At 44.3% G+C, this 19,339-nt stretch overlaps 1 protein-coding gene across 3 annotated transcripts in view; it reads left to right on the top strand.

Annotated features, from left to right (window-relative positions):
• LOC122551826 (serine/threonine kinase 11 interacting protein) overlaps window positions 1–19,339 on the top strand; it is a 120,410-nt gene that overhangs the window by 64,807 nt on the left and 36,264 nt on the right. For 2 of the 3 annotated variants that reach the window (XM_043694317.1, XM_043694319.1), the window contains exons 19-20: window positions 2,178–2,577; window positions 4,791–4,906. In XM_043694317.1, the coding sequence (XP_043550252.1) occupies window positions 2,178–2,577; window positions 4,791–4,906 (516 nt within the window). The remainder of the gene's footprint in view (window positions 1–2,177; window positions 2,578–4,790; window positions 4,907–19,339) is intronic. The other variant, XM_043694318.1, reaches the window with a different exon arrangement.

The raw sequence follows: 19,339 nt of genomic DNA on the forward strand, positions 1-19,339 counted from the left end.
CCCACACCCCATAACCCACTGATTAAAAATCTGTGTCTCTCAAATTTATTCAATGTCCCAGCATCCACCACACACTGGGGTAGTGAATTCCACAGATTCATGACCCTTTGAGGCATGTAATTTCTCCTCATCTCTGTTTTAAATTTGGCTCCCATTATCCTAAAATGATGACTACTTGTTCCAAATTGCCTACTAGGGGAAACATCCCCACCGATTTCACGCTGAGTGGCTCAGTTGGGAGGGTGGGGAGCAGGAATGGGTGGACCTCTGGATTACAGTGCCAGTAACACAACTTCACAAAGTTACCATTCTGTGTAGATTAGGAGGGTTAGGGTATTCATAGGATCTGTCCTACTGTTTCCATATGCACTGTCATAGAGTCATATTCGTCTATAGCAGAAAAAAAGACCCTTTTTCCCTACCACATACCGACCAGTTAAAAACAACCACTTAGCTATTCTAATCCCATTTCCCAGCACTTGGTTCATAGCCTCGTGTACCTTGGCATAACACATGCACATCTAAATACTACTTCAGAGTTCTGAGGGTTTCTGCCTCTCCCACCCTTAGAAGCAGTGAGTTCTAGATTCTCACCATCCTTTGGGTGAAAAACGTTTACCTCGCGTCTCTTCTAAACTTCCTGCTCTTTACCTCCAATCTGTATCCCTAGTCGTTGATCCCTCCATCAATGGGGAAGGTTTCTTCCTGTCTATCCTGTCTTTGTCACTGATAATGCGCCTGAATCATGTTGGCCCCTTCTGTCTCCTCTGCTGCATGGAAAACAACCCAAGTGTGTCCAATCTCTCTCCATAAGTAAAACACTCCAACCCTGGCAACGTCCTGGTAAATCTCCTCTGCACTCTCTCCAGTGCTATCACATCCCCTCCTATAATGTGGGTTCCAGAACTGCACGCAATACTCTCGCTGTGGCCGAAAGAACATTTTATACAGTTCCAGCATAACTTCCCAGTTTTAGACTTCCCAGAATGTTATCAGGACTTGAGAGTTAAACTATGGGCAGAGATTATGAAACATTTGCTTGTATTCACCTGACAATGGTGATTAGATTAGATTAGATTGGATTCCCCACAATATGGAAACAGGCCCTTCGGCCCAAACAGTCCACACTGACCCTCCGAAGAGTAACCCACCCAGACCCATTTCACTGTAACCAATGCACCTAACACTATGGGCAATTTAGCATGGCCAATTCACCTAACCTGCACATTTTTGGATTGTGGAAGGAAACCGGAGCACCTGGAGGAAATCCACGCAGACACAGAGAGAATGTGCAAACTCCACACAGACAATCGCCCAAGGCTGGAATCGAACCTGGGACCCTGGCGCTGTGAGGCAGCAGTGCTAACCACTGAGCCACCGTGCTGCATTAGAGTAGGTCAATTGAGGTTTCTAGGGTTTTATCAAAAAGAATTTGGAGGGCTCATGCAATTATGGTATGGTCCCCAAACTGAAGGGTACAATTACAATGCTTAAAAGACATTTGATTAAGTTCATTAACAGGAAAGGTTTAGAAAGGTTTGGGCCAAATGCAAGAAGGTGAGACGAGTTTAGTGTAGGAACATGGTCAGTGGTTTAGTTTAGGAACCTGGTCAGTGGCAACTGGTTGGATCAAAGGGTCTGTTTCTATGCTGTAATACTCTATGAACCCCTAGATCTCTATTCTGGACAGCACTACTCACTACCATTAACTGTATAAGTACTGCCCTTGTTTGTCTTAGAAAATGCAGCACCTTGCATTTATCCAAATTAAATTCCATCTGCCACTCCTCAGTCCATTTGCCCAATTGTTCAAGATCCCTTTGTAATTTTAGATAACCACCTTTGTTATTCCCATACCTCCAATTTTGGTGTCAGTCAAGGGAACATGGTTATTAAGTTGGCGATCAAAAATAGGACCCAGCACTGATCCCCATGGAACACCGCTGGTCACAGGCCTCCAGTCCGAAAAGCAATCCTCTACCGCCGCCCACTGTCTTGTACCATCAATCACATCACAAAGGTTTAATCACTAGGGCACCCAGATCTTTCAGCATCTTGGAGCTCTGCAACCTCTCACCATTCAGATAATATGCGCAGAAGGAACATAAATAGTGAATGAGACTGGGTTTTCTAGTGGAATGTACTCTAATGTGGTTGGTCTTGTTTCTGTGGTGTAGAGTATTGAATCTCCGAGCAGACTGAGTCTGGACGCTGGACCTGGGGTACTGGGTGATGGTGCCACTGACATGTTGAGCATGGACCAAGAGATCTATTCCTTCGCTGCCGGCAAGTGTGCCAGCTTCTATTTGGAGTGCGACCAGAGCTGCAGCAGCAGTGTGAGGGACGGCAGCCGGGTTTCTGACACCTCAGGTGATGTGGATCCCAGCCTGGGGGCACTGGAGCAGTCTCTGCACACAGCCCCTCAGGGTGGCTGCAGTCCTGGCGTGTATTGTGGTAGCGCTAACCAGAGGGGGAGCACCGACAGCCTGACCTGGAGCTATCGCTACGGCACTCCTGGACTGACGCCGAGCTCACCGCGCTCTGAATGTGGGGATGATCTCTCTACAACCAGCAAAGGTCAGCCACGTTGTGAAAGATTGAGACCATAAAGAATTTTAATAACGGTGCAGAAGATGGCCATTCAGCCCATTATGTCTATATTGGATCTCCTGAAGAGTCCAGCTCTCCCACCTGTTTGTTTCTTTCCCCGTTACCATGCAAACTTTATAAATTATGTCCTATAAAATGGCAGGACTTTGCCTTGCCACACTTGAACACACTTTCTTGTTCAATGCAGCTTAGTTGTGGCCTTATCCTTCCACCTTCATTAGCAGCAGTCAGTCCGTCCCTTGTTGATGAACATTAACCCTGCCCCGGGTGAGATACTCAACCACCATCCCACCTCATTTCTTCCCCTTCCAGCTCAATCTTCAAAATCATTGCTTGTTGGTTGGGTTGGATGTGGTGGTGGGTGGAGGGGGGGGGTGAGGTTTGGGGGTGGGAGTTTTTTTTAGAATATATACAACTCCTCCCTGATATCCTGGCCAGCATTCCTCCCAGAACCAAGCATCAGTCATATTGATTGTTTCTTTTTCTCAAACTCAGTGTGAAGCTGTTGCTGTCATGAACATGGTAGACTATTCAGTCCCTTGAGCCAGTTCCACCATTTAATAAGATCATGGCCGATCTATTTGTTTTTTGAACTCCACTTCCCACTTCTTCCTGATGAGCTTTGATTCCCCTCCCTAATGAGAATCAATCTACCTACCCCTTCAAAATATTCAACAACCCTGCCTTCACCACCACCTGAGGCAGAGTTCCTAAACCCCTCAGTCCTCTGAGAGATAGAAATATTCTCATCTCTGTACTAGAATGACAATTTTAAAACCATCATCTAGTTCTGGACTTACCTATAATTGGAAACGCATATTCCACTTCCACCTTGTCAAGACCAATTCAGGATCTTGTGCATCCAATCAATTCATCCTTCATTCTTCTCAATTCCAGTGGAAATAAGATTATTTTGCCCGAAACATCGATTTCGAAGCTCCTCGGATGCTGCCTGAACTGCTGTGCTGTTCCAGCACCACTAATCCAGAATCTGGTTTCCAGCATCTGCAGTCATTGTTTTTACCTCCAGTAGAAATAAACCCAGTCTATCCAAACTTTCGTTGTGAGACAACCTGTTTATTACAGCAATCAGTCTAGTATATGTCTCTTGAATTGCCTGCAATACATTTATATCCTTCCTTAGATAAGGAGACCAAAACTGTGCACAGCATTGGCAATGTGGTCTCACCAATGCTATGTTTACTGAAGAATGACATCCTTACTTACAAGTTCGATTCCCTTTGTAACAAATTATACATCCACTGGCCATCTTGATTCCAAGCTAATCCTGCAAGCTAACTTTCGTGACTCATACAATACAATGCTTCAGTGCCTCACACTTTAACATTCTGCAGTTGTTATCCATTTAAGTAACACATTGCTTTTTCCCACAAAACTAAACAACTTCACATTTTCCCAGTTTACGCTCCACCTTTCAGAAGTTTTGCCCATTTACTCAATCTATCTATATCTGTCTGCAACTTTCTTATTTCTTAACTGCAGTCTTTCCTAATTATACTGGTGTCATCTTCAAATGATTCCGTTATTTGCAGTATTTTAAGGGTAATTATTTGTGCACAGAGGTTCTTTGTGGTATTTAAAAGCAGTTTCGACGTAAACGCAACCATTCCACCTGTATCTCCATCTTGACTCATCTCAGGTGCTTCTCTTAAAGCTCAAATGTCCCTCTGGGTTAAGGCCAATATTTATCGCCAATCCCTAGTTGGCTTTTGAGCCGAATGGCTTGCTCGACCATTTCAGGGGACAGTTGAGAACCAACCACATTGCTGTGGACCAGACAACGATGACAGATTTCCTTGCAGGAAGGACATTAGTGAACAGAGAGGTTTTTACAACAATGGATGATGGCTTCGTGGTGGCCATCATAGAGAATACCTTTCAATTCCAGATTGGTTGAATTTAGCTTTCATCAACTGCTGAGGTGGGATTTGAACCCACATTGTCAGAGAAATGTGTGGGCCTCTGGATTGCTAGTTCAGTGCCATACCCACTGTTCCATCATTCATCACAGTCTTGCATTCCAGTCACTTGAGTGAGTAGATAACCCATCAGCAGTAGATAATCTGTTGCTCACTCGCTTCAGAATCTCTTTTGCTTCGTTATTGTCCCCTCATTATTGCTGCACATTGCGTGGTTTAAGCTGCTTCTTTGTTCTCCAGTAGCCGAGTTCAACTTGTCTGTCGAGGATTTTCAAACCATTGACCACAGGCTGAAGCTGTTCCTCGACGTTGAGGTTTTCAGTGAAGATAAGGAGGAGTATCGGTGCTTTGTCAAGGTAAGAGCTTGGCGAGAGGACGTTTTACACACTGGGGTTTAGGCCTTTCAGGGTCTCAAGCCTATTATCCCATTGGTACTAACCACATAAATGTCGACTGACTATAGTTGTTCGGCTGTGCTGCTAAAATAACTGAAGCAGAAGACTGAATTGTGATCTGTGACCTAGCTCCATCTACCTACAGTTGCTGGGCATCCCTCAATACCTTGAGATAATCTATTAATCCCAGGTTTAAATTAACATTTCATCTGGGTTTAACTGGGTCGAAGAATTAGCTTCCAACATGCATGGTGTGCCATGTCGAGGTGTTTCTAGTTTCACACCTTAGTTGAGTATTTCTGGAAGAAAACATACATCATCTCTGAGCTTTTTGTTTTGCTAGAATGGTGACACTTTAATGAGAGGAGAATGCTGATTAGTTGGCTAATGGATTCTAATTGATAAATGCACCCATTCATGCAGATTGGCAGCAGCCTATTAGTGTGAGCACCTCATGTTACTACTGCAATATCGCAGCGTGAACATCTACATCCACCTATTGCTCAAAGCTTTGACAGACTTTGCCGTTCCAGGTAGACTTTTTCTCTTCACCTATGGGCCACAGGTGTCACTCTCTGGCAGCATTTATTTCCTGTCCCTACTTGCCCCTTGAGAAGGTGGGGGTGAGCTGCCTCCCTGAACTGCTGCAGTCCATGTGCTGTAGGTTGACTCAATGCCCTTAGGGAAGGAATTCCAGATTCCGACCCAGTGACAGTGAAGGGGCGGCGATAAATTTCCACGTCAGGATGGTGAGTGACTTGGACGTGAACTTGCAGGTGGGGGTATTCCTACGCTCCTACCTTCTAGCTGGTAGTGGTTCTGAGTTTGGAAGGTGCTAGAATCTCAGAATCCATACAGTGTGGAAGCAGGCCATGTAGCCCATCAAGTCCAGACTGAGAGCATCCTAAACAACACCATCTCCCTACCCTATCCCCGTAACCCTGAATTTACCGTGGCTAATCCACCTAGCCTGCACATTCCTGGACATTATGAATAGTTTACTATGGCCAATCCACCCTAACCTGCACATCTTCGGACTGGGGAGGAAACTGGAGCACCCGGAGGAAACCCACTTAGACACATGGAGAATGTGCAAACTCCACCCAGGCGAGTGCATGAGAGTGGAATTGAACCCAGGTTCCTGGCGCTGTCTAAGGATTTTTAGAGAATAGCAGGTTTTTTAAACACCGCATTCTGCTCACGTGCCCACGTGTCTGTCCCTGCAGTGTTCCAGTGATTCCCAGCATAAACTGGAGGAACAACTTCTCGTCTTCAGACTAGGCACTTTACATATTGGTTTCCAGCAACTGCAGTCCTTGTTTTTACCTACTTTACATATTGAGTTCAACCCCTTCAGACTGCAAACCAACTTCCATTTCTTTTAATTTACCATGTCCTCCTCCTCCTTATCCCCCGCCATCCCAGTATTGTCCTTTCAAGCCTGGCAGTTAGACGCACCATTGTTCTGCCATTCTCAGTTCAGATCAAGTGGTCAGAATATCAACATCTTTTCACCATTAGCACCCTATATCCACTCCAACACCTGCCAACCCCACCAGCACTATGATGTCCCCTCTAGGCTTCACTTCAGCTCTGAAGAGTCATCTAGACTTGAAACATTAGCTTGTTCACACTCCATGGATGCTGTCTGACCCACTGTGATCTCCAGCATTTGGATTCCAGCATCTGCAGTAATTTATCCCACTTCTGATGATGGAGGAAAGGCCATTGATAAAGCAGCTGAATGGTTGGGCCTAGGACACTACCCTGGGCAACTCCTGCAGAGATGTCCTGGAGCTGAGGTAACTGACCGCCAAGAACCGTGACCATTTTCTTGCATACCAGGTCTGACTCCAACCAGCACCTGATACCCATTGATTCCAGTTTTGCTAGGACCCCTCAAAACTCTGAGTGTGGTGCTGGAAAAGCACAACTGGTCAGGCAGCGTCAGAGGAGCAGGGAAATCGACATTTCGGGCATAAGCCCTTCATCAGGAATGAGGCTTGTGGGCCGGGGGTCTGAGAAATAAATGGGAGGGGTGTGGGGTTGGGGGAAGGTAGCTGAAAATGCAATACATGGATGAAGGTGGGTAGAAGGTGATGATCGATTGGAGAGGAGGGTGGTGATGAAGGTGGGAAGCCCCATCGACCCAGAAGCCTCATTCCTGATTAGGGGTTATGCCTGAAACAACTCTCTTGCAAAGCCACTAAGGTATTTTGGTGGGCGAGGTTTGAAACCAAGGATTATCTTACATAGTGGAGCAGGTGCAGTGGACTGTATAGTCTACCCTGCTCCTATTTCTCATGATCTTGTTCAAGTGGAGAAGGAGCACTGGGGCATTGTCACTGGACTGGCAATCCATCCCATTTGTGGTTTGGTAGCTCCATTACTGGTTGAGACCACAAAGTTAATTATCGAATATTGGCAGCCCTGATTGAATCATGTTGCACAAATTGATGTAATCCCTTAAAATAGTCATTCTTCATCCTGGAAAGTCCCTGATGCAAGTGAGAGTGCCAAGTGAACCCACCACCAATGGTTCAGATCTAAGCTCTGCAGTCGAGCCACATCCTGTCATGAATGGTGGTGGACAATTAAACAACTCACTGGAGGGTGGCGTGTCCACAAAAGTCCCGTCCACAAAAATCCCCATCCTCGGTGGTGGAAGAGCCCAACACATCACTGCAAAACTGATGACTGAAGCCAACAGTTGACAGAAACTGAATTGGACGAGCCATATAAGTAGTGGTTACAAGAGCAGATGAGAGATTTGGAATCCTTTGGCAAGTTGCTCACCACTAGCCTCCCCAACCCTGTCCGCCATCTACAAGGCACAAGTCGCAAGTGTGATTGAATACTCCCCACTTGCATGGATGGGTACAGTTGCAACATTACTAAGAAGCTTGACACCATCCAGGACAAAGCAACCTACTTGATTGGCGTCACATCCGCAAACATCCTCTTGCTCCAACACTCAGTAGTAGCAGTGTGTATTATCTGCACAATGCACCTCAAATTCCCTACAGCTCCTTAGATAGCACTTTTCAAACCCACGGCCACTACCATCTAGAAGGTCAAGAGCAGCAGATTCATGGGAACACTATCTCCTTCAAGTTCCCCTCCAAGCTAGTCTGCATCCTGACTTGGGAATATATCGCCATTCCTTCAGTGTCACTGGGTCAAAGTCTTGGAATTCCCTCTATATGGCATTGTAGGTCAACTCAACCGCACATGGATCGCAGTGGTTCATGAAAACAGCTCATCCCTACTTGCGTAGTTAGGGTTGGACCATAAATGCTGGTCCAGGCAGTGATGACCCCATCCTTGAAGAGTTTTTTTTTTAACGGATTTATTTCATCAACTGCAAAATTATTGATCATGGAATTTTTGTCTTAAAGGGAAGATTGTGAATTTCTAGGAAGATCACGTTCCTAAGGCACCTTTAATGATTTGATATTCGGCCATTGAAATATTCAAAACTGTAAGATTGATTTTCTTTTCGTACACACCTGTGGCAAGCAGGACAAATTATGGTGCTAAATGTTTGAATTACAAGATGATACTTGGCCTGCACCAACCAAGGGCGGCACAGTGGTTAGCACTGCTGCCTCACAGCACCAGAGACCCGGGTTCAATTCCCACCTCAGGCGACTGACTGTGTGGAGTTTGCACATTCTCCCTGTGTCTGCGTGGGTTTCCTCCGGGTGCTCCGGTTTCCTCCCACAGTCCAAAGATGTGCAGGTCAGGTGAATTGGCCAGGCTAAATTGCCCGTAGTGTTAGGTAAGGGGTAAATGTATGGGTGGGTTGCGCTTTGGCGGGGCAGTGTGGACTTGTTGGGCTGAAGGGCCTGTTTCCACACTGTAAGTAATGTAATCTAAAAACAAAACCACTTCAGTGGTTGGGAATATAAGCAGCTCAGTCGTTAGGGGAACATGATTTCTGTGCTGCTTCAGAGAATCTCATTGACCTCTCTGATACTGGCAGCTTTGCTTCTGTGCAAAATGTTTTTTGCTTTTATTCAAATGTGGGGGTCACTGGCTAAATCATACTTGGAGAAGGTAATGGTGAGCTGTCTTCTTGAACCACTGCAGTTCACGTGATGTGGGGGCATCCACAGTGCTGTTAGGGAGTAAGTTTTGACACGTCAATAATGAAGGAACGGTGATATGTTTGCAAATTAGGCTTGGAGACAGGCACTTGGGGGTTGTGATATTCCCAGGAATCTGCTGCCCTGCCCTGTCCTTCTAGGTGATGGAGATGTCGGTTTTACAGTCTAAGGTGGCTTGGAAGTGGTGAGCTCACACTAAAGTATGAATGCAGAGAGACACTTGACATCAAAGGGGTAACATTCCATTGTCATTTATTTATTCAGTCAGAGCAAACAGACACAATGTTCTCCAGCTGCTTCAATTTCAATTTCAAAAGAAAAGATGCTCTTGTAAGTCAGGGACGATGTCAAGAAATGTCCGTTTTCTAATTGTCAAGCCTTGGGGAGCAAACTTCCTCACCTACTTACAAATCTACTTTCAAACCACCAGCTGCCGGTCTTTGATATGCTCAGTCACAGGAAGACCCTTGTAAGAAACTTTTAACACTGACCATCATCCCTGATGATGATGCAGGAAAGTCTTTGTCTTTCCATTTGGTATTAATTTTGCTTCATGTGTCCCTCGTCTTCATATTTGATATCCTTCTCAGAGTATTCTTCCGCCTACCCTCAATTCTAGTTGTTTCCAGGACTATGACCCCACCATCGCCCTTCGAGTACCAGGGATGAGGCTTATCTATTGTATAAGAAAAAACAAAGGATCTGTGGATGCTGAGAATCAGAAATTGCTGGAAAAACTTGGCAGGTCGAGCAGCATTTGTGGAGAGAAATCAGAGTTAACATTTCTGGTCCAGTGACCCTCCTTCAGAACGGGAGAACTTATATTGATATCTGCAAAATAACTGGCTTAGATCTGGCTGTGCAGTATCAAATTTACAAAACCCACTGCTGCTGCTGCTGGATAATTTTGGACAACCCAGATAATTCCCAGCTCTTTTTTTAGAAACCTCACTTTAGTTGTTCTCTTGACCTCCCTCTTCCCCCACCCACATTTAACTACAAAGAAAGACTTGCATTTATATGGCACCTTACATGATCTCAAGCTGCCCAAATTTCTTTATAACCAATCAAGTGCTTTTCAATTGCAGCCACTATTGGGCTGTATAACAAATACCTTATTTATAGAGATAAATAAAATAATCTCCGCACATTATTATCTCCTCTTCCCCACTTAGTTCCAACCTGAACCTCTGTCTCCAGTTTCTTGCCCCTCCTCTCATGCCCTCGATGAGCTCATTGTCCATATAACCTACCTTCTTTGGTCATTTTTTTTCCCCCTTCTATTACCACCACCTTTGTATCAACATGCACCTTTTTTGCCTTTGACAATCCCTGAGTTGCTGGTGAGTGTGGCTGCGATAGTAGTTAATTCTGGGAAAGCCCAGTGGGTTTCTGGTGGTTGCAGGTTGCTGTTATCTATGACAATGGGTCAGTTTTTGGTCATGGTGCTAGGCATAAGTTATACTGGAGGGTGACTTCTAGCTGTGGTACTGGGAGAGCTGTTATTATCGTGGGAGTTAGATGGGGTTAATAGTAGGGTGGGGTGGAAAGGTTTTGAAGGTGGTTACAGCTGGAAAGCCTAATCTTGTGCAATTACCATCAGTTCATGTTTAACAACATGTTGAAGAGCATTAGAAGTCACAAGACTTTATTGAATTTTCAAGCCAGTTTCTTTGTAGTTGCTACAAATCTCTACTACATCCTGGATATTACATTGTCGCTGATTTGACCCATTAGGGCCCTCTGCTTTCTGGATTTTACTACAGCAGCTGCCTAATATCCTTCTATATTATATGTTAATAACAAATCACTGTTTGGGGAGCACAGTTTAACATAGGAATCAGTGGTGAAAATCTTTGCTCTCTGAGGGTCGTTAGTTTGCAGAATTTCTTCCCCAGTGAGCAGTGCAGGCTAGAGTCATTGAATATGTTCAAGGCTGAGTTGGGCAGACTTTTGATAAGAGAGTTGAGGGTTTTGGACAGAATTATGGAGTTACAGCCACAGTCCAAATGTCCGAAGAACATAGAACATGGAAAACTGCAGCACAGAACTGGCCCTTTGGCCCTCTGTTGTGCTGAGGTTTAATCCTAATGTAAAATGTAATAACTTAACCTACGCACCCCTCAACTCACTGCTATCCATGTGCATGTCCAGCAGTTGCTTAAATGTCCCTAATGACTGTTTCCTCCACCACCGCTGGCAACACATTCCATGCATTCACCACATCCACTGCTCGACCTTCGCTGACCTTTCTTGTCACTTCAGTAAAGAACTCAATAACGAGGTTTGAGAGACCGAATGGCTCACTTCTCATTCATGTGTTCTTGAGCAATGAACAATCACCAAACAGTGTTAGCAAAGGAGACAGCCAACAGCCCATTATATCAATTGCCAGATCGCTGCAACTCACCTTGTCTCCCCCTCACCTGCCTTTTCCCTGCAGTCCCACTGGCATTCCACACCCAATTGGTCTACTGGTGCATTGACTTTCAGCTTTGGAAGTCAATGCAATGGACAAGCCTCAGAGATCCATGCACACGGGCTAAGATAAATTGAGGGAATATTGGTCAGGATCGTTGAAGGTATTTAGGATGGAAGTAGATTGATGCTTGACTAACGAGAGGGACAAAGCTGTTCCTAATAAGTGTGTTTATATATAAATTTGTTGCTTTCATTTGGATCACCTTCACATCTTGGTCACTTCCGACACTTATTGACTTCTATTATATCCCAATGTAACAACACATTAATTTTAAATTCCTGTTAAGTTTTGAAGTCAGTCAATGGTAGTCTAGATCCTAACCATCTCCAGCCTTATGGCTTTCAAATATCTGCAGGACGATTTTGACCAAGCTTTTAGTCACTCGTCACTAATATCATCATGCATGGCTAATCAAATTTAACTTGAGAATGCTCCTGTGCCGTGTCACAAGTCATTCTGTCTTATGACAATGCTACATAAATATATAGCAGGCTCTTGACAACAGCTTATAACTGTAAGGAATTGTTGTGAAGAGTTTAGTGAACACGGTGGGTCTCTCATGCATTCTGCAAGCTGCTCTCCTCCATTCACGGGTTAATAGCCCTGCCACGTGTCAGTTACCATAACCCACCACTAATTATATAAATCGATGCTGTCTGTCCCTCCAAGAGTTGATGTAGTTAACACCCCTTTCTATAAGCACAAAGGAAAATGCTGGAGCTGGGAAAGGATTGAAGTTAGAACTGTTAAAGTGCCAATAATGTCGAAACAGTCCCTTTTGAAGTCCCCATTGGAAGCATGTTTGAAGCCTTTCTTGAAACTAAATTCCACAGACTGTGCGAGTTAGAACAAGTTTTAACAGTGCAGCCTGTCAGGTGAAAAGGAAGGAAAGCTGCTGTGTAATTTGTTTTCAGAGTTCAGAGGAGTATGCTTCAGCAGAATGCCTGGTTGAGTACATTGCTCTTCTCATTCCATTCTGCTTTCCCCTCCTGCCAGGGGTGTCAGCTTACAGGCAGTGTGCGAAATCGAGGTTACAGTGTCAAACTCCTCCCACTATCCCTTCACATGCTGCACCATTGGATTCAATCAGTCAGTATTGCCCAGAATGTCTTTATTTCAAAACCATTCCATCCTTTTTGGTCAACATAGAAGCATAGAGGATATGAGCAGGAGGCGGCCATTTGGCCTTTCAAGCTTGTCCTGCCATTCATCACGATCATGGCTGACCATCTAATGCAGTAGCCTAATTTTGCTTTCTTCCCACAACCTTTGATCCCATTTGCCCCAAGTGCTATATCTAGCCGCCTCTTGAATACATTCAATGTTTTGGCATCATCTACTTTGGGCGAAGAAATGTCACCTTATCTCTGTCCTAAATGATCTACCCCAAATCCTCAGACTGTGACCCCTGGTTCTGGACACACCCACCATCGGGAACATCCTCCCTGCATCTACACTGTCTAGTTCTATTAGAATTTTATAAGTCTCTGTGATCTCCCTCATTTATTTGAACTCCAGCAAAAGCAATCCTGACCTAGTCAATCTTTCCTCATTCTTCAGTCCCACCATCCCTGGGATCAGCCTGGTAAACTTTTGCTGCACTCCCTCGTGTGCAAGAGCATCCTTCCTTAGAAACTAAGACAAAAACTGCACACAATATTCTAGGTGTGGCCTCACCAAGGCCCTGTATAACTGCAGCAACACACCCCTGCTCCTGTACTCAACCCCTCCCAGTGAAGGCCAACATCCCATTTGCCGCCTTTACCACCTGCTGCACCTGCACGCTTACCATCAGCAACTGATGCACAAGGACACCCAGCTCCCACTGCACACTCCCCTCTCCCAATTTACAGCCATTCAGGTCATAATCTGCCACTTTGGTTTTGCTTCCAAAGTGAATAACCTTGCATTTATCCAAATTATATGGCATCTGCCATTGATTTGCCCACTCACCCAACCTGTCCAGATCATACTGAACATCTCTGCATCCTCGTCACAGTTCACCCTCCCACCCAAACTTTGAGATGTTATATTTTGTTCCCTCATCCAAATCATTAATATAATGAATAACTGGGGTCCCAGCACTGATCCCTGAAGACGCCAATGCCCAAACTACCCAACTTGAACTCCGGCAGTGTTGGCCTGGAGGTTGCCAGTTTTGAGGTACTGTGCCCCTACTATTGTTTCACTCCTCTCTCCTTTTCAGGCAGATGACGTTCATAGTGCCATTCACTCCACCTCTGGACAATTCCTTTTTTACTTGTCTCCCTGCCACCACCTTCTGCCTTGCACCATCATCTCTCTCATCACTCAATGTCTCCTGTCTTCTGCCCTGTTACAGACCTTCACCTACTTTGCTTTTCAAACCTATTGCATTCCTCACATTTCCCTTTATTGATGAAAGGACCTTGATTTGAATCATTATCTCTGTTTCTTTCTCTACTAGTTACCATATTTTTTTCCAAGCATTTTCTCTCTTTATTCCATTTGGCGTTTTGAATACTTTCGATGTCTCTTTGGGACACTTTGATGGTCTGTGCATCTGAACCAACTAAATTTCTTTGGATCTCTAATCTCCACTCCTTTGCACACGATTTGCCACCAATCAGTAGTAATTTATTTACAGCAGGTAGGGTTTGTTGGCAAGGTGTGCATTCATTGTACATGCCTAATTGTCCTTGAAGCTAATGGTGAACCACCTTCATGAATACAGGCGAGTGGCTTACTAAGCTATTTCAGAGAGCAGTGAAGTGCCAACCACATTGTTCTGGAATCACATGTAGGGCAGTTAGGCAGGGTCAGTAAATTTCATTCCCTAAAAGTGAACCAGATGAACTTTTATGACATTCCCACAGTTGTTTTTCTGATGGGAGATATTTTTGTTTGAAAATTTTCAAACTGCAGCGGGGGTCTTTGAAGCCTGGCTCGTCAGATTGCTGTTGTTGCATTACTGGGTGAGCAGTGTCGTAAACTTAATCATGTGCTTAAAGGTCTGCCGCTCCAGTCTGATGGGCTTTAGCCACTGCCGGTACAGACTTGGACACCTGTCACGACTATCATGAACTCACCACCTTAAAGTGATAACTGGGATGAAGTTGTTATCCTATGATGGAGGCTAAGGTAAATTGGGTTCGTATTTTCTGGAGTTTAAAAGAGTGGGGGAGTGACAAAGTAGACAGCCAAGAGATTGTTCCTGCTAAATGGGAAATCTAAAGCATGGGCACTGACTCAGGATTAAGGGGCTGATCATTTGGGACTGAGGTGAGAAGAAACAACATGACTTGCTAGTTGTAAATCTATAGGTTACTGTGGCCCAGAGGGTGTGGATGGTCCATTGTTGAATATAGTTAGGGTTGAGGTAAACAGAAAATTTTAGTGTCTCGGGGGATTGAGGGATATGGGAGTGAGCAGGTAAAGTGCAGTGGAAACCCAAAGTTGTCCTGAATGGCTGAGCAGTCTTGACCGACTGAATGAATTACTATACTTTAATCATTTGCAAGTCGTGAGCACAGTTTGATGTGGTTTGAGGAGAGGCAGATCTCTGAGAAGGTGTATCAGTGTTTGTTTGTCCTCCTCTACTGCTGTCCCTCCCCATATGTGTGGTGTGTGTTGGGTCATTGGTAATTACCACATTGTTTTGAAAGGATCAAGGAAAAAAATCTTTATGCAAAGTGAGAGATTAGAAGATGGGAAATAAGTGATGCATTCAGCTGCTGCTGGTCTGTAATGAGTTAGCTGACCTCGAGGGTGAGACTCTTAACCAGTACAAAGTCCTTCCTGCTGCTGTGGAGGAGGTACGATGTTTGCCTGTGATGCTTCACGGCTCTTGTACGCCTTTTCTGATCCTCATTGTATGGTCATGTGAGTATTGTATTATCTTGCAGTGCGTGATGAGCTAGACAGGCCAAGCAGTTGGTTTAACTTGGAGATTTGACTCCCTGCAGTCGCTAGTATTGCATCAGCAATGTATCTTTGAGATAAACAAGCTTGTCTGACCAATTACACGGATCTGTTCATTTGTGTGGGACAAAGAAAGCTCCAAACTGGAATGCATCCATTTTTTTTTAAAAAAACATAGCAACAGTCTGATTCATTTGCTTGCTTGTCTCATTGTGTAACTTCATGGTTTCAAGCCAACCCCTGTGACCCTGAGAACATAATCATTTTCAGTTTACTGAAATAAAATATTGGCATTTGTGTAGGACATCCCAAAGCACTTTGCAGTCAGTAAAATAATTTTTGTGGTCATTGTTGTCATATCAGAAATGCACAAATCAGTGGAAGCACAGTAAGATCCCATAGGTAGCAGCGTGATGATAAGCAGAGAAATTGTTTTTGTTGGGATAAACGCAATCATTGTTCCCTAGCTTACCTTCACATTAGTCACATTTTGTGTCTGACCTAAAGAGGGCAGGTGAGGACTAGGTTTAATGTTATCCAAGAAACAACGCCTCTGATGATGTGACCCACCCCTCAGTGCTACATTTGGGCTTATGTTTGTCCCTGAAGTGGGTCTCGAACCAATGACCTTTTGAATGTAAAATGTATGCGCTATCTTGATCATCACCAATAAAATAATAGAACAACTGCCTTTACCCCACTATAGAGTCAGAGCTGTACAGCATTGAAACAGACCCTTTGGTCTAACCTGGCCATGCTGACCAAATATCCTAAATTAATCTACTCCCATTTGTCAGTATTTGACCCATATGCCTCTGAACCTGTCCTAGTCATATACCCTCCAGGTGCCTTTTAAATATTGTAATTGTACTATCCTCCACCACTTCCTCCGGCAGTTCATTCCATACATGCAGCACACTCTGCACGTCAAAGCTGCCCCTTAGGTCCCTTTTAAATCTGTCCCCTCTCCCCTTAAACCTGTGCTGGGGGAAAAGACCTTGGCTATTCACCCTTTCCACACCCTTCATGATTTTGTAAACCTCTATAAGGTCATCCCTCAGCCTCTGACCCTCCAGGGAAAACAGCTCCAGCTTACTCAGCCTCTACCTCTAGTTCAAACTCTCCAATCCTGGCAACACTCCCAGTAAATCTTTTCTGAGCCCATTCAAGTTTCACGATATCCTTCCGATAGCAGGGAGACCAGAATCGCATGCAATATTCCTGTACAGCCGCAACATGACTGCCAAACTCCTATTCTCAATGCACTAACCAATAAAGGAAAGCATATCAAACACTTCCTTCACTATCCTATCAATCTGCAACTCCACTTTCAAGGAATATGAACCTACACTATAAAATCTTTGTTCAGCAACACTCCCCAGAACCTTCCTATTAAGTTTGCAAGTCCTGCCCTGATTTGCCTTTCCAAAATGCAGCATCACGTATTTATCTAAATTGAACTCCATCTGCCAATCCTCAGCCCATTAACCCATCTGATCAAGATCCTGTTGTAGTCTGAGGTAGCCTCCTTCTTTGTCCACTGTATCTTCAATTTTGGTATCCTCTACAAACTTACTTAACCATGCCTCCTATGTTTACTATATTATCTTTAGCTTTTGTGAGATCTACTTCAGCAATGCTGGTTGAGAGACAGTTAGTTTTGGTGGCATGGGGTGTGGCCGGGGAGGGCTAGTGATGTTCTCCCTTCTTTGAAATACTGCCATGGGATTCCAGCGATGAAGAGGTTGAGCAAGTTGGGCCTATCCTCATTGCAGTTGGCAAAATGAGAGCTGGCCTTATTAGAACATGCAAGTTTGTTTTTTTTTATTCACTCGTCGGACCTGGGTGTCACTGGCTGGACCAGCATTTATTGACCATCCCTAGCTGTCTTTGAGAAGGTGATGGTGAGCTGCTTTCTTGAACTACTGCAGTCCATGTGCTATCGGTAGATCCACAGTGCTGTTACGGAGGAAATTCTAGGATATTGGCCCAGCGACACTGAAGGAACAGTGATATATTTCCCAGTCATGCTGATGAGTGCCTTTGAGGCAACTTGCAGGTGGCCTTCCCATGTATCTGCTACACTTGTCCTTCTAGACATTTCGTATTCATGGGTTTGGAAGGTGCTGCCTAAGGATCTTCGGTGAATTTCTGCAGCGCATCTTGTAGATTGAGAAATTTGCACGTGAATACTGACCAACTGTTTCCCCCTTGTGTTGGGAATCGGAAACTGAGGAATTAAGGGTTCTTCTGTATAAGATGGAGACGAGGAAGGTTTTTTACGAGTTCTCACTCCTCAGCGCTGATACCAGGAGCACAGTCCCGTGCAGGTGATGGCCTAGTGGAATTATCCCCTAAGACTATGAATCCAGAGAGCCAAGTAATGTTCTTGGAACTCCAGGTCGAATTCTGCTATTGGGAACTTTAATTCGATAAGAATCTAATTATTGACAATTGTTGGAAAAGCACAATTGGCTCACTAATGTCCTTTAAGGCAGGAAATCTGCCATCCTTACCCAATCTGACCAGCATGACAGTCCAGACCCACTGTGGTGTGGTTGACTCATAACTGCCCTCTGGACACATAGGGATGGGCACAGCCATAGCCATTGACACCTATATTCTGAGAGTGAATATTTTTTAAAATGTATCCACTTGGAATTGTGTGCATTAACTTTGAGATATCTGGCTGTGAAGTGCTCAGGGAGGCTGTACTTGGCTCCATGAAGATTGACTACTTGTATTAAGGTACAGGAGAGCTGGCCAGTGACTGTGGAATCTGATGGGTTTATAGCGAGACCTTTCTTAGTCAATATTGACTGGTTTCTTCAAATCAGCAATGGGTAAAATTAGGAACTGTGAACCAAACTACAGAGCAGAACTGTTGACACCTGTTGAGTATTTGACGACAGTTGCTGACTCATCAGAGGTGTGACACTGAATTAATCACGGAATTAGTAGAAAACGCCTATACACAATTGTTTGTAGTTCACACGTGTGGGATTTCTTATAAAGCAACCGCCTGCATTCAGTAACCAAAGGCAATTCCATTTACAACAATCAAACTACCTTGATTTGCTCCTTCTTGACAGATACATAAAATGTTGAAGTTGACATGTGAATTCTATGAAAGAGTATTGAGATGACATCATCAAGAATGTGTCATGCTACTCATTGTTGAATCTACTGATCAGAAATGCCATATCTGGATTTTTAATCTGCCACATCTGAAAAGGAAATAAAGAATGCTGGAGAAACTCAGCAGGTCTGGGACCATCTGTTTAGAGAAAGCAAAATTGAGTCCAGTGTGAATCCTCTTCAAAACTGAAAAGTGTTGGGGATTTTTTTTTTCATACTTTTGACAGAGGCATGGACTAAGAGGGTGGCTGGTGGGGACCATGTGCAAAATAAAAGAATGTTAATGGTGAAATAGAAAAAGAGATGAAAGTGGTGTAAAGTGTGAGCTTTTAATAGTTTTGCCAGACCATTGGACTGCTCTGTCATTAGAGACCAAGACAACTGGCGCGGGTTTAACCTGCGGGTCACCACACCTCAGGCAAGAAGGAGAGAAGGTTCGGAAGGAGACCCCTCCATGATAACCAATCCCCTACATTAGAGTGCAGGCCTAGCACACCAGTATGTAACATTTAAATTGCCCCAACAAGAGGGAAAAATGTTCCAGGGGAAAGACATGCCCTTTCTCTAATCAACTAGAAACCTTAAAGGTACTATCTGACTCCAAGAAAAGCCAGTCATTTGTGCAAAGACAGTGGTGCATCACAAGAGTGGGCAAAATATAAAAATGCCAAAGACTTGCACTAAATTATCCCCAGTTACTGTTGTTTTTTTGAGAGAAAGCTAGCCTGAAATATAAACAAAAGTAAGAGTTTCTGTAAATATTTT

This window comes from Chiloscyllium plagiosum, chromosome 7, assembly GCF_004010195.1.
Source record: "Chiloscyllium plagiosum isolate BGI_BamShark_2017 chromosome 7, ASM401019v2, whole genome shotgun sequence".
NCBI lineage: Eukaryota > Metazoa > Chordata > Chondrichthyes > Orectolobiformes > Hemiscylliidae > Chiloscyllium > Chiloscyllium plagiosum.